Source organism: Styela clava, chromosome 1 (genome assembly GCF_964204865.1).
Source record: "Styela clava chromosome 1, kaStyClav1.hap1.2, whole genome shotgun sequence".
Taxonomy (NCBI): domain Eukaryota; kingdom Metazoa; phylum Chordata; class Ascidiacea; order Stolidobranchia; family Styelidae; genus Styela; species Styela clava.
The window spans coordinates 17,437,363-17,451,144 of record NC_135250.1 but is presented as its reverse complement, the minus strand read 5'-3'; the positions used below and the strand labels follow the sequence as shown (position 1 = coordinate 17,451,144).

Genomic DNA, 13,782 nt, shown 5'->3' with positions numbered 1-13,782 from the left:
AATTGGCAAAACATTGGCCAGTGGTAATGTCCATGTCAAGAGTGTAGGCTATCCGCTCCACTTTGCTCTTTTTTGAAAGCGGATTTCCTCGTCACTATGGGTCCATTATGGCCCAGGGGTGCACAACACAGGGCACGCGTACCAAATTTGGCACGCCATATGCTCAAACGTGGCACGCGAACGGTTTTGTAAATTTTTTATGATAAACATCAAAATATCACCATTATATTAAAAGAAACTTTAATGATCTTGTTTATCCACACATTGCTAGCTCGTGGCCCTGTTTTCAGAAGGTAGTTGCTAAAATTAATTAACACCTAAATTCGCACTGATTGCAGCAATGAGTAAATCCATTTGCTGCAAAAAAAAAGAAAATGAGAATCGTGTATTTTAAGACTCGTGGACAAGCGAATATCTCTTTGTCGAATATAAGCAGAAGACCTTATTCTTGGTTTGTGGCACAACTTTTTCTATTTTAAAAGCCTTCAATGTGAAGAGACACCATAACGCGCTACATCAACACAAATATGATAATAAAACTGTCCGAAAGCCGAGAGAAAGTTTAGTGCTGAAACTAAAAAATTCCCTGGGCGTGCAACAGGGCGTATTTGAAAAGCCCATCGGGGAAAATGGAAAACGCCATCGTTGCATCTTATGTTTTAGCAGAAGAAGTTGCTCGCTATTCCAGGCAGATGGCGAGTTTGTTCGAGAATCAGCCTTTCGAAGACTACCATTGCTAGAAGAATTGAAGAAATTGGCGAAAATCCTAATAAGCAACTGCAATCGAAAGTAGATACCTTCGAAAATTTTCCACTGGCTTTTGTTGATAAAAGCTGTGATATGAGTGATACTGAGCAATTATCAGTTCGCGCTGTAGTAAAAGACCTATCTGCTTATGAAGATCTTGTTGGACTTATTCCTCTTTATGACACAACAGGTGGGGTAGATATAAAAGAAGATGTGTTGAATGCGTTTCACTATAAAATTAATTGGATTGACAACAGATGGGGCAGCTTCTATGACTGGTAAAGAAAACGGTGCGGTGGCGCTATTGGAAAAGTACTTGCAAGAATCTGTTTTCATACAGGACATTATTACCATTCACTGCTTCATTCACCTAGTCCTAGAGTCTCTTTGTGCTCAAAGTATAAAGATGACCCATGTTAAGGGCGTTATTGTGAAATGTGTGAATGAAATTCTGTCGAAAGGATTGAAGCACCGCCAATTTTGAGCATTCTTGTTGGAGATGAATACACAATACAAGGACTTAGTGCATCATTCTCAAGTTCTCTGGTTAAGTCTAGGGAGAGTTTTGCAGCGCTTTCTTAGCCTTTTCGAAGAAATTAAAATATTTTTACAGGAAAAGAGTCCAACACTGAAGACCAAAAATGGTGATGATGTTTTGACGCACTTATGTGACAATACTCGGTTGCCGGATATTACGTTTTTGATAGATAATACACAGCAGAGTTACAACCTATGTATCATAATGCAACTATCAACTGGCAACATGATCCAGTTTAAAAGTACGTCTTTGTTTTTGAAACAAAAAAAGGCAATCTTGGTTCCTGACTTTGAGAAGTAGGCTATGCCATAATGTGCGGTGACTTTCGTCAAATCTTTTCAAAACGCTTTCAAGATCTTAATGACCGGAAGGCGCAAATGAATTTATTTCAAAGACCATTCAGTGTGGATGTTGAATGATATGTATTGAAGACGCTGACGCTCAACTGGAACTTCTGGATTTGAGGTCAAACCAAGTTTTGCGAGATGTTTTCCAACAAAATTCATTACTTGAGTTCTACTGTCGCCTCGAATAAGAGAATTATCCAGTTTTGTTGAGAAATGAAAAAGTCTGGAATTGTAAATTTGCAAGCACGTACAGTTGTTAACAGGCATTCTCAATCATTCCAGCTACGGACTCGTTTACTAAATTAGCATATAGATTCAGTGATGCACATCGCTATTTCTTCTTTGAAGCCTAACATTTCAAATTTGGTCCAACAAAAACGTCTTCAAATCAGCGTTTTTTCACGGCATTAAATCGTTTCAATAAATAGATATTCGTTGTTATGTATTGTTATTAAAATTTGTTTGATATATGTTATACGGGAGTTCGTTTACAATACCAACAATTGTGCCTGGCATGCGACAAGATTATTTTGAAAAATTTGGCACATATCCTCATTTGAGTTGTGCACCCTGCATTATACGATATTTTGAGTATTTTCTTTAAGGTCTGCATTGTTCGTTATCAATCAACTTTTGTATGAATCATACAGACCACAATATCATACAACCACAAGTATTTTTGACACTCTTCTACTTTTCAGTGAAACTTTGATGCAGAAATAAAATTGATGTAATTGAAAAGGGATCTAAACTGATATATGCCAGGGATCTTAAAGGATATATCCATTACAACAGGACAACTCGACTGAAAGAAACAATGGGGGACTAAATTACCTTTTAGAAGACGATCAATATTGTAGAAGATTCTATCTTATTGAAAGAAGTTGCCTTATACGTTACATAGTTGTATTTGTATAGCTATAATGTAGTTGTGTTTTTTGGAAGAATTATTAAATTCCTTATGTTTGTGAGGCGCACATTACGCTACCGCACCGATGGTTTGGTATTCGCAGGTACTTATCAGCTTATCAGAAACTATGACCTCTTATGTAATTTCATGTTTTTTCAATGATTAAGCTGTCGTAAAATGGTAAAGTAATATTTGTTTAATAAAAAACAACTGTGACTTGCAACTGCGGCAAATCGCACGAATTGAAACTTGATCAATTTTCTTTTTCGACAAACAAGTTCACTCGTCAAATTAACTCATAATTCAGGTTTCTTAAAACTGTTAGTTTGTCATTTAAGATTAATAAATTATACACAATTTCATCCAATATTTAAACTTGATCCAATATTTAAAGCTGATGTCAAACGAAGGCAATGAATAGAGGTAATCTGTACGAAATGTGAAATATGTCGATATTCATGATTGGATGAAGAGATCTCTCGGGCTCTGCTGGTTGCTCATACTGTATTTCATCCATGTTTAGACTATTGCACTATCCACATGACACATACATATATAAAATATAAGTGATAGTCTGTTTGCCTAGAGTTTTGAAAAATATTTAAGAGTTTTCAGAAAAATACCAATAAAATTAATGTGATTTACGTTCTTTCACGCCTCATTTCTTTTTATTTTATATTAAAGGTAACATTTTAGTTGTCTATTCATTAGTACGCAAGGGAAATAGATAATATTGATAAGGAAATTTTTGCAGGCTGATTTTACGCACACAGTTTGTAGAAGCGTGTAAAGCAACACTTCTCTAGTCTATATAACACGGACTTCCCCTATCCTATATAATTCGACGAACGTTATATAATCGCATCAGAATGTACGCATCTTTTAGTACATTTTGTTTTTATAAAATTCACCTTCGTGATATATCGCATTCAAAGATGGCCAATAAAGTTGGAATAATAACTTTAAATTCTAAATTATTTGGAATTACGATTGCGATTATGATTCACGGAAATGGGAAATGGTACAAGGTGCAAACTTTTACCCGAGGTTTGTGGATCGCCATACCTGAAAAAAACAAAATTTAGAAGTTGGTATACCATGGGAAATCATTTTCTTGAGTTACTTCTTTTGCGTTCTACTTAAATAAATGATCACATAATATACCAACACAACACGTGGGTTGTTGATAATGTGGTTGGACTAAAAAAATTGCATTGTCATTAAATATTAATTCGGCATTAATTTTAAAGTTTCAGTTCAATTTACCCATTTGCCACATTTTTTGTAATTTACTTCTGTTTCCATTGAATGATTAATTTTCCGGTATAATGTCCTCAGCGTATATGCATGAAATTAAGGTGAAACTAACGAGATCGTGGCACGTATGTCATGATTATAGTGCGTCAAAATATTTCCAGCAATAAGATATTCAGCTTATACGATATATCTTTACATGTCCTCTCCGTACACCAATTAGTACTTTAGTAGTATTATATCGTCACGATTCTACCTAGGTTTTTTTTTTTTTTCAATTCCCTTGCACAACTTTAATAAAGCCGTATTTTTTTCTTTGAAAATTTTAAGGACCCTTTGTATAAACACGTTGTAAAATAAGAAATTAGTAATTATCTAGTTAGGGTTCGGGTTAGGAATGCAGATTGCGCTGGGAATTCAAATTTTCAAATCATACCTAACACCAACCCTAACCCCAACTAGATAACTAATTTCCTAATTACTACTGATACTAATTTCTTATTTTACAACGTGTTTTTCTCAAATATCACATTTTTCCATTAGAGGTGGGGGCTTTGTACAGAAAATCAAATCTTTGTGCTCGATGAACATTATTTCTCAACCATTTGTCGCTTAACTAATATGGCGATGATTTAGGCTTATTCAAGGTTTGCGACTGCTGTTAATGACGTTAGATATATATCTATATTGTTTTAATATATTTAAATGCCAATTACGTTTGCCACTATTATTATTATTTCTAAATTTTATTGATAATTTTGTTTTGCAAGTGTAATGCTTGCATTTCAGTTCTACTTACAGTCCTACAAATATATATTACACAGGCGTTTTTCGATTCTCTGGAATGTTTTATTGGAGTTTCGCGCCACCAAAGAGGATGAAGACCATTGCTATAGAGAAGCAATCGCTCACTTGGGGATTATTGGAGATTGAAATTATAGGAATCTTAATTGTCGACTTGGCAAAGGAATTTTTCCGTGGCTAAAGTTGTTTGTCATTTGTTGTTTTACATCCTTTACGCGTAGTATACTTTTGCCCCTAATTAATATGATATCTTGAAATGTAATTTTTCTTTCTCCAAAAATATATATATTTCATATAAAGGCAACGTCTTTCCTGGTTATGCATATTTGTCCATACCTAAAACATATTTGCTGATTGACAGATTCAATTTTTGCCGGGACAGCGAAAACATATACAAATCTAAAAGTTTTAATTAAACCTTAAACCCTTTGCTCTACCTACACAGATTAACTTTGATGCTACGGACTTCTGGCTTATCAATTCATCATTGACATGCCGTTCATTGTAGTGCTATTCACAGCGTTACGGTTAAATTTGTATTGAACACAAACAAAAACCATAGCGTGCCTGGAACCACGTGCGACTAATAATAGCTCAAATCCATACATGGATACTTTTTGTGGTAAACAACGCTCATATTACCATGGTATTGACAGGTGACAGCACATCTGCACCCTATTAAATTTGCACACGTGAACTGCATCTAGGACATTCGACCTGTATACTTTTCCACCCATCGACAAATGCAAATGTACGAGGGTGCAAATGTACATGGGTACAGATGTCCATGAGTGCAAATGTAAGCGGATGCAATCTATATGCGGATGCTAAAATTTGTGTGTACAAATGTATGGATGCAAATGTCTCTGGATGTGGGTGGGTGTAAGACTATGCAGGTGCAAATGTCCTTAGTGCAATTTACGGGTGCGAATGTACGTGGATGCAAAGATTAGGGAACTTATTGTCATGATGATGGCGTATAACATCTATTCGTGTGGCTATGTGTGTGTTCAAACTTAGTTCGTGTTGAAAAATTGAATATCATAATTGGCCCATATTTGCCTTATTCATGCCAGGCCCTTTACATGGACATGCATGTACATCTGTTCAGAAGGTGTGGTGTGGGCGTTGGATATTATACCAAGCGATCAATTTCCTCGTGATCAACTATATACACAATATTTCGTTTTAAAAAGATAAACAACAAAATATTATCTTTTCCCTCATTTATTAAAACATAAAAATAAAAATAATAGAAACAATTATTCAATAATTTTAAATCGCTGAATGACAATTTCCTCGCTTTTTGACCTCTTGTACATTTCTTTCCTTTTTTCACGTTGCCACACTGCATTAGGCTCTTGCAGAAATAACATTTGCATGTACCCTGCTTCAATAAAACGCACGTTTTCTTGTTGAAAAACTAAATGCCCGTCGCATTTGGAAAAACGTCACAATCCATTTTCACCCGACGTAGCGCATGGAAAGATTGCATCTTTCTTGTGGATTATCTTTTCTGACAGCTTTTGATCTGCACTTGCTGATTTTGACGACTTTACAGGCTGGGTGGACACTTGTGTAGCCGATAAACCTGAAAAATATAGGAATAAGTTATTCCCAACTACATTTTTGAATTTGACCACATTGTATCGTAAGATCTGGCGTAAGATTTTAATAACACTTTGATTAATTTGTATACAATTCCCATCTGGAACCATATTTTATAAATGTTATGTTACATTGACATACACATGCTAAATTCAGAAGCAATATCACTGAGTTGTAAATAAAAATAAAAGTAAAACTACCAAGCGCCTCATCTTAAAAGCACCAATGATCCTGAGCTATTTTGTACAGCCCGAAGTACAAACATTATTATGCGAAAAAGCTTCAGAACACTCTTGGTATCTCAATAACATATGTTTTTGGTATATACCTAACATATAGGTAATGGGGAAACTATTTTACAAACATTTTATACAAAAAAATGCTAACCTGCTACAGCAACTTGACACTCTTCGTATGTAATAATAGTAGACATTCTTGTATGTGATTGGTTCAAAAGTACCAGTAGCCCAGTTGTAGATCGGCGCACGAATTGGAGGACATTCTATGGTTTTTGCTTCTTTTCTTGTAATTTTTATATCTTCGTTTTTGGCATTCACGGACATGGATTCAAAACGTGCAGATAATAGGCTCTTTTTGACAGTTTTTGGATGTTCGTCAATTGCAACTTGACACTTTAGCTGTAGAGAAACAACTTAAATATTAGCAATTGACAAACAAACGTTTCTTAAGATATTCCCAAGATTAAATAATGTTTTTGTTCATGTATTGATTGAAAGTAAATTATGAAGTTTTACCAGCCGTTGTCAAATTTGCGCTTTCCTAATTGGTACATATCAAAACGACACAACTAAAATGGGGCTGTATATTCATACTTTTCTCCTTACCACAATTTTCTTTGCTTTCACACACTTGCAGACGTAGCATGGGTCCGATTTTGGTTTCCACCTTTGTCCAATTCTGTAAGTTCTTCCTTTTCCCCATGTGCTTGAACAGCCGACTTCTCTGTAGCATGCTGCAGCAACGTAACCGATCAAAACTCCAACAATTAATGCGGTAGAAAGAACAGAGTGCATCTGTAAAGTAAAATTCAACTTTTAATATTTTTAATGTAAAAAAACGTTGGCTCAGTCGCAAAAATCTAAGTACGAACCTTGTTGATTTAGAGAATGTATTTAGACGTGAAGTTCCTCTGAGTTGAGTTGTCCGTTTTCCTCTACGTCGCAATCATAAGATGGTGTGCAACTGTGAATTGCAGCCTTTATATAGTTTTACACGATGAAAAAAGAAGTTGTTATATGTCTCTTGGCAAATATGTTAGCATTATTTTAGACCGAGAGAACGTTAAAACGAGATAATAAAAATAACCACACGCATGTTTGACTATTCTCTCGTTTTTTGGAAAGTTTTTTTTTACACTATTATTCATTTTATTGCCAATAGATTGATGATGTTAAATTGGGATTCCGTCTGAGACAGGACTGCCAACATTATGACGTCAAATCACAATATATAATTGTAGAATTGATGATGAATCGACATGAAAATGTTCTGGCATCGAAAAAAGCACATTGATTTTTAATTGTCACTTGGGAGAAACGCCGGCATTTTACATATATTGAAAATCGACTGTACACAAAAATATTAAAGTGAAATAATATGGCCTCCGCGAAATAATAAATCTGACGTCAATGCTAAATGATGTTGGCACGGAATTGAATTATATTATTAGATATAATGAATTTATATCTAACTCTTGGTTACAATTAGAGCTCTGGACCTTTCTTCTGCCAAATTGATTATTTATTCTTTGTGGCTATTTATTTACTACTTAAATGTTGGGAAATCTGCAGGAAAAAGTTACAATCAGTTAAAGCTGCAATCGATCCTTGTCAATATTACTTGTTTCAATATTGAAGTATAATAGTAATGGTGTCATTAATTCACGGATAGGTGTGAGAAATCTATAAAATCTCAACCAACATTCAAAATTTGGAATTTACAAAAACCGTCAATTTTGAAACAAAAATCACGTGATTAATTATCTTCTCACTGAAAACAAAATAACAACGAATAAATAGTGAAGTAAAGCGGTCAGCAATCAATTTTTACTGGGTTGAAACAGTATATTCGACAAAAAATACATTATATAACTTTTTCAATTAATCAGCGTTAAAAATTTGTATATTTTTCACAACGTTACTATTCTTCAACTTAACTTGTCTAGACTGAATTTCATCTATAAACGATGCATCGTCAAAATATATTGTTACTTGACTTTAAATTCACTTCCGTTGTATTGCATCGATAACTTGCAGATGTTATTAACGTCGGAAATAAGTTGTCAGAAAAACTTTGCTAAATACCGTCCGTCTAAGAAGCTTTAATTGAATCTGGTGCTACTTGTGCAAAAATGCCATGTAGTCTTGTTGCTCGAATTCCCTTTAAAAATGTTTAAAAACATTGCTGGTTGAACGTTGACGTTGTGTTGAAATCCCATTCTCATGATATATAAATCTATATATATTTTTATATTATATTGTCTGGATATTTTGGGCGTAGGTCTTACCTTCAACCATCAGTGTTTACTACAAGTTTAAGATTTTACCCACGTGCGTCCTCTCGAGGAACCTATAGTTATAGTACGTATCCCAAGCATTCTTGGTAATATAAAATGGAACATAGTAACAAAGTTGAATAACTAAACGGAGATGAGACAACTATTGAATAAGTTCGTGGATTATATTTGAGCGGCGCGTTGGCCCAACGTTGAAGTGTTAAACTTAACTTTGTTGGCATCGCAGATTACACATTTTGGGCTCAATCCCATTATGCGCCTAACTCACTCAAAGTGTAATGAATTGATTAGACAATGCCGCCGAACCGGATAGATTCATTTCCCCCCAAATAATATGTAGCTCCTTACGTATCGCCCATGACTGTTTTTCGAAGTTAAAGGCGCGTAGAACCGCTATATTAAAAATGGTAAAAAATAAAGTTATGACGATGATCCAATGAAGACAACACTATACAAAATAGCTTTGGTTTACGTGCTATACTTTGCTGCATTGGATGGAATTCTAGCACATCGGTACTGGTGGAGAATATATATCGATTGAGTAACATTATCAAGTACAATGCAACCTTGAATGGTTTGGACACATGAAAATAAAATATTTCTGATATTATAACGAGTCATGTACAACAATTTGATAATTATCAAACTTTCTCCAAATAGAAAATACTATCATTTCTCAAAACTAACCCTAATCGCAAAGGTTATGTTAATTTTTTTCAGAAATTCCAGAATTTCTTCAAAACGTTCCACTAAAATGTTGATCCACCACTCTAATGCGTATTGGATATTTTGTAAAAGCAGTCAGAAGGTAAAGTTGGATTACGAAAGTATAGGATGGAGTGGCTGAACTCAAGATATTAAAGATACAATGACAATATATATATTTATATCAAATCCACCTATACATAACCACTATATTAGTCTTTAATTTCTTCCAGCACTCTCTTCTCACATAAAGTATATATACAAATTTAATATTTTAGTTATATAATACAAGTAGATTTGGTGTGAAATAATTATTATATCATAACATGATCAATAGAAAAGCATATTATTAATATAGAACAAAAATTTGCTACTGCTAATTATCCTCATTGCTTCTATATGTCAACAATATAATATTCTTAGGTAATATTAATTACTCGAAACTGGCAAATAAACAATTCTAACAATTTGTTTGAAAATCGCATTGAGAATGTGCCACATTTGAATCGAAGTTTATCAAGATGTATGAACATTTCAAGAAAACTCATTTGAAGCTTAAAATTGCCCTAGCAATTTATTTCTTGGACATTTTTGTTTTCGTTTTTCGGTCGTTTATAGACCTGCTTATATATTGTCATAATTACATAAGCGGAATTATAGGTTCTTTTCTTATATGTATATGAAACCTCTCTTGCCATTATGAAAATGTTGACTGAAAAATAGATCTTATCATCATTAGATGACGTCAATCACCATCTTGTTATTGGCGGCAAAACGAATGACTATAATTAAAGACAATTGACTCTATTTTCGGATTGTGATCCTTCTGGAATCTGTAACTAACATACCATAAATTGGCGGAATTCAAAATATTTGGAAAGACAGATACGTTTTTATATGTCCTAAAATGTTCAATTAAGGATTAAGCAACATTTTCAATTTGAGAAAGAGGAAATCCAATCGGTTGGTTTAATCGTGTCGAACAACAATAATATTTCAGCTCTCGTTTTGTGTTTCCGTTATATTAGCCAACTGGCTAATTAATTATTGGATCGCTCATACTATATGCTCAACAGAAGTGCATTACAATACTACGGATTTTTATATAACACCATATCAACTATTGACAAATTTACCGTTTCATAACATATTTTTGCTCTTATTTAAATCAGCACAAGAAGTAATCATCGACAACAATGAATAGGCACAATCTCATTATATTGTCATAGTTATGAACTCCTAAAAAGTTCTTTGTAAGACGAAAATACACATTTTCGTGTTGTAAGTATTCAATCAACCGGAGAAAAAGAAAATTTGGATAAAAATATCATCATGCTTTGACTTGAATAACCAAAATAATTAATAAATACAATAAATGTTGTAAGTGATTTGTTTCGATATAATATGACGTCAAATAATTTCATGTTTATTGGCAAAGTAATATTTTTTGCAGTGATAAATGCAGCTAAGACTATTATTATGATGGTGCTTTTGGCCGCAATTTTAGTTATTTTATATATGGATAAATTTCTCAAAATAGTTTCATAAAAATGAATCACAAATATATAAAAAGCAAATAAGATTCACACAAAAGGTAATTAAAATTTTAATGTCCGTTATAATGTTTCCAAATTCATGATTGTCGATAATTTTTTTTCCGAACAATAAAAATATCCATTGGTTATTCGCAATAATAGTCAAAAGTTCGTGATGGAATAATTAGATTCCTTTTTGTTCGAGATTAAGCATAAAAATTTAATCAAACAGTATTATCAACTTACAAAGATTTTTTTGATCGCTATGATAAATTGTTGGAACAGGTTACAAAGTCATAGTCAAGTTTATTTTTTCCATCCAGTAAAACAAAATTAACACGCAATGTTCAAACGAATAATATTGAATACACATTTCAATGGGGAAGGGAAGTTGTGGGGAACCAAAGATGGTTATCAAGCAGCGACACCCAAGGTCCAAATAATTAAATAAACATTAGCAAGTTTTAGCAACTCGATTGTTGGAGCGCTGTTATTATTGATGAGCGAGGCCTTTGGTAGTTAAACCATCTAATCGATAGTTAAACAACTAACATCGCGCAACGCAAATTACATGTAATTAACATTAGTTTTGCTTGGAGGTTCAGAAGTAAATGAAAGCAAGCCCCAGAATAATAACAAACAACCATTTAAAACTTCGGAACATTAAGGAAGTTTACAGTATTCTAGTAGCAAGTCCGAAAGCAATACCGGTTTTTGATGGTTGGAACACTGATCGCAGTGAACCCCGCAGAGTCATTAAATTTTATAATAATCATGGATCTTTGTTAATTCAATGTGACAATGTTTGCTGATTTCTACATTCATTCCGTTTTTTTTTAATTGATAATTGTAACTACATTAGCCATGCAATATATTACCCAGTATTTTTTGTCGAGCTCTCATTATTACTGAATGGCAATTCAAGTTCCAAGAATTTGATAAATATTGCCACTAATTTTATAGATAAATTAATGGGTAATGGTTTAAGCGGTGGCCAAGTGTGATGTTCAAAATATTCGTGTGTTAAATTTCAAAAAATTGGTAAAAATTTACTATACTCCAATGATATAGGGATGAATTCAAATTCTACAAGCACTCTAGAAATATCACAAAGATGTCAAAAAACTGATAGCCTAGGGTTTTTGTACGAAAATTTATGTTCAGAAGTTAACACTTGAATTTACTTATTTTATAGGAAATCGTTTAATGTTTGGACGAGATGACGACGAACCAATCAATATCTTCATTGCGCTAATGCGGACGACTGTTGATCTCAAACGTCAAAGGATGTACGATGTCACAATCATTGGATACGGGATGCTGCATATATGAATGCCATTTTTTGCTAGAGTCGCAAGCGATTATAATAAATGACGTCCAAATTGAAAATACAAATACAAACTGTTAGAATTTTTAGTTATATGGTTAGATAAATAATGATATTACAATAAAACCATTAAAAATAGTTGTATATTTCATAGCTATTTTCACAACCTGATAATTCGAGCATGCATTGCCCAAAGCATGTGGCTATGCGTTACCTTGAACAGCCAGGTTGAACTGCGCACTGTGGTGAATTGAAATCAAGTAAATTTAATAAAACACTGCACGCAATCAGTTCTATGTGCTGATTTGCCTAGTGAACTGAGCGCCAGGATTAATTTTGCGTGGTATTATCAAGATAAAGGTCGTTTTCAATTATATAAGTTGTATAATATTCAGTAGTTACCGATTCTTGACATTGAAAGCAGACGTGTTTATGCCTTGTATAAACTGTCATCAAATGATTCATCTGCGACATTAAACAATTTTAAAAAAATGCGTAATTACATATTTTACCATGAAATTATGCCGCAACGTTTCGCCTTCATTATCGCTTAATTCTCGAAATCGTGTTTCCGTTTCGTACAAACATATTATTACGCTTTGTTTTAAATAAAATGTTACCATTGAGCAACAAAATAGAGAGTGTAAATAATCTCTGACCCCCAGTACAATTTAACCTTCCTGAACATGACAACTGTTAATTATCTTGCACTAATCGATTGTAAATATGAGAAAATTTTAGCAAGGTTACTCATTTTCAGGAACAGTTTCAATCAATGTTTTATAGAACATTTAACTGGTAATATACTTACAAAAATTTCATTGGCCGATATAATTGATTTTCAAATATTTGAATTCTATTTGTGCTCAAAATAGCAGGGTAGCCCATTTTTCAAATTCTTTAAGACGAAAATTCTATTTTAAATTAAATACTCAAAAAACAGGATATTCATTCCAAATTCCAATCATTGTGGCATGCTTTAAACATGCACTGAACAATTTCAGGTTATCGTATAATCACATTCGTACCTTTTAAAATGATGAACCTCGATTAGGCAGAAAGTTTCAACGTCTTCAGAATACAGACTGGTTTATTTGAATTGCTGTATTGTATGCACGCAATGACGTGTCAAAATCCCCAAGCTCACTGTTGCTTAGCACTTTATATTCATACAAATATTGCAATATAATTGTTAGTGATATGGATTGTTGATATTGTTTTATAATATTATATTACATACATGTTATATTAATTAATGATATTTATAGTAAAAAAGTTATTAAATTGATTAATAGAGTGATTCATTAATAATTTGTAATATTTATTGAATCGCGATCGCTTTTGTATCTTCTATTGCAGTAGGGGCATAGCATATGATAGATATTTTCATTCTCGCATTCCGATAATCACCATTCTTTTTTGCCATATCATGCAGATGAGCAGCTTAGTCTGAACAACTATTAATTTTTTT

General features: G+C 33.3%; 1 protein-coding gene across 1 annotated transcript; it reads right to left on the bottom strand.

Annotated features, from left to right (window-relative positions):
- Nucleotides 1-5,811: 5,811 nt before the first annotated feature.
- On the bottom strand, nt 5,812-7,475 carry LOC120345291 (uncharacterized). Its single transcript, XM_039414684.2, has 4 exons — nt 7,320-7,475; nt 7,054-7,242; nt 6,596-6,846; nt 5,812-6,191 (listed from the first exon to the last, which is right to left on the bottom strand). The coding sequence occupies exons 2-4, from the start codon at nt 7,240-7,242 to the stop codon at nt 6,065-6,067; spliced, it is 567 nt and encodes a 188-aa protein (XP_039270618.1). The 5' UTR covers nt 7,320-7,475; the 3' UTR covers nt 5,812-6,064.
- Between the last annotated feature and the right edge of the window lie 6,307 nt (nt 7,476-13,782).

Bases quoted from the DNA above. Each gene is read 5' to 3' on its own strand.
- LOC120345291 (XM_039414684.2), bottom strand. From the start codon at position 7,242: ATGCACTCTGTTCTTTCTACCGCATTAATTGTTGGAGTTTTGATCGGT. The intron at 6,847-7,053 runs GTAAGGAGAAAA...GTTTCTCTACAG, and splicing joins TGAAAGCAAAGAAAATTGTG to CTAAAGTGTCAAGTTGCAAT. The intron at 6,192-6,595 runs GTTAGCATTTTT...TATATTTTTCAG, and splicing joins GTGTCAAGTTGCTGTAGCAG to GTTTATCGGCTACACAAGTG.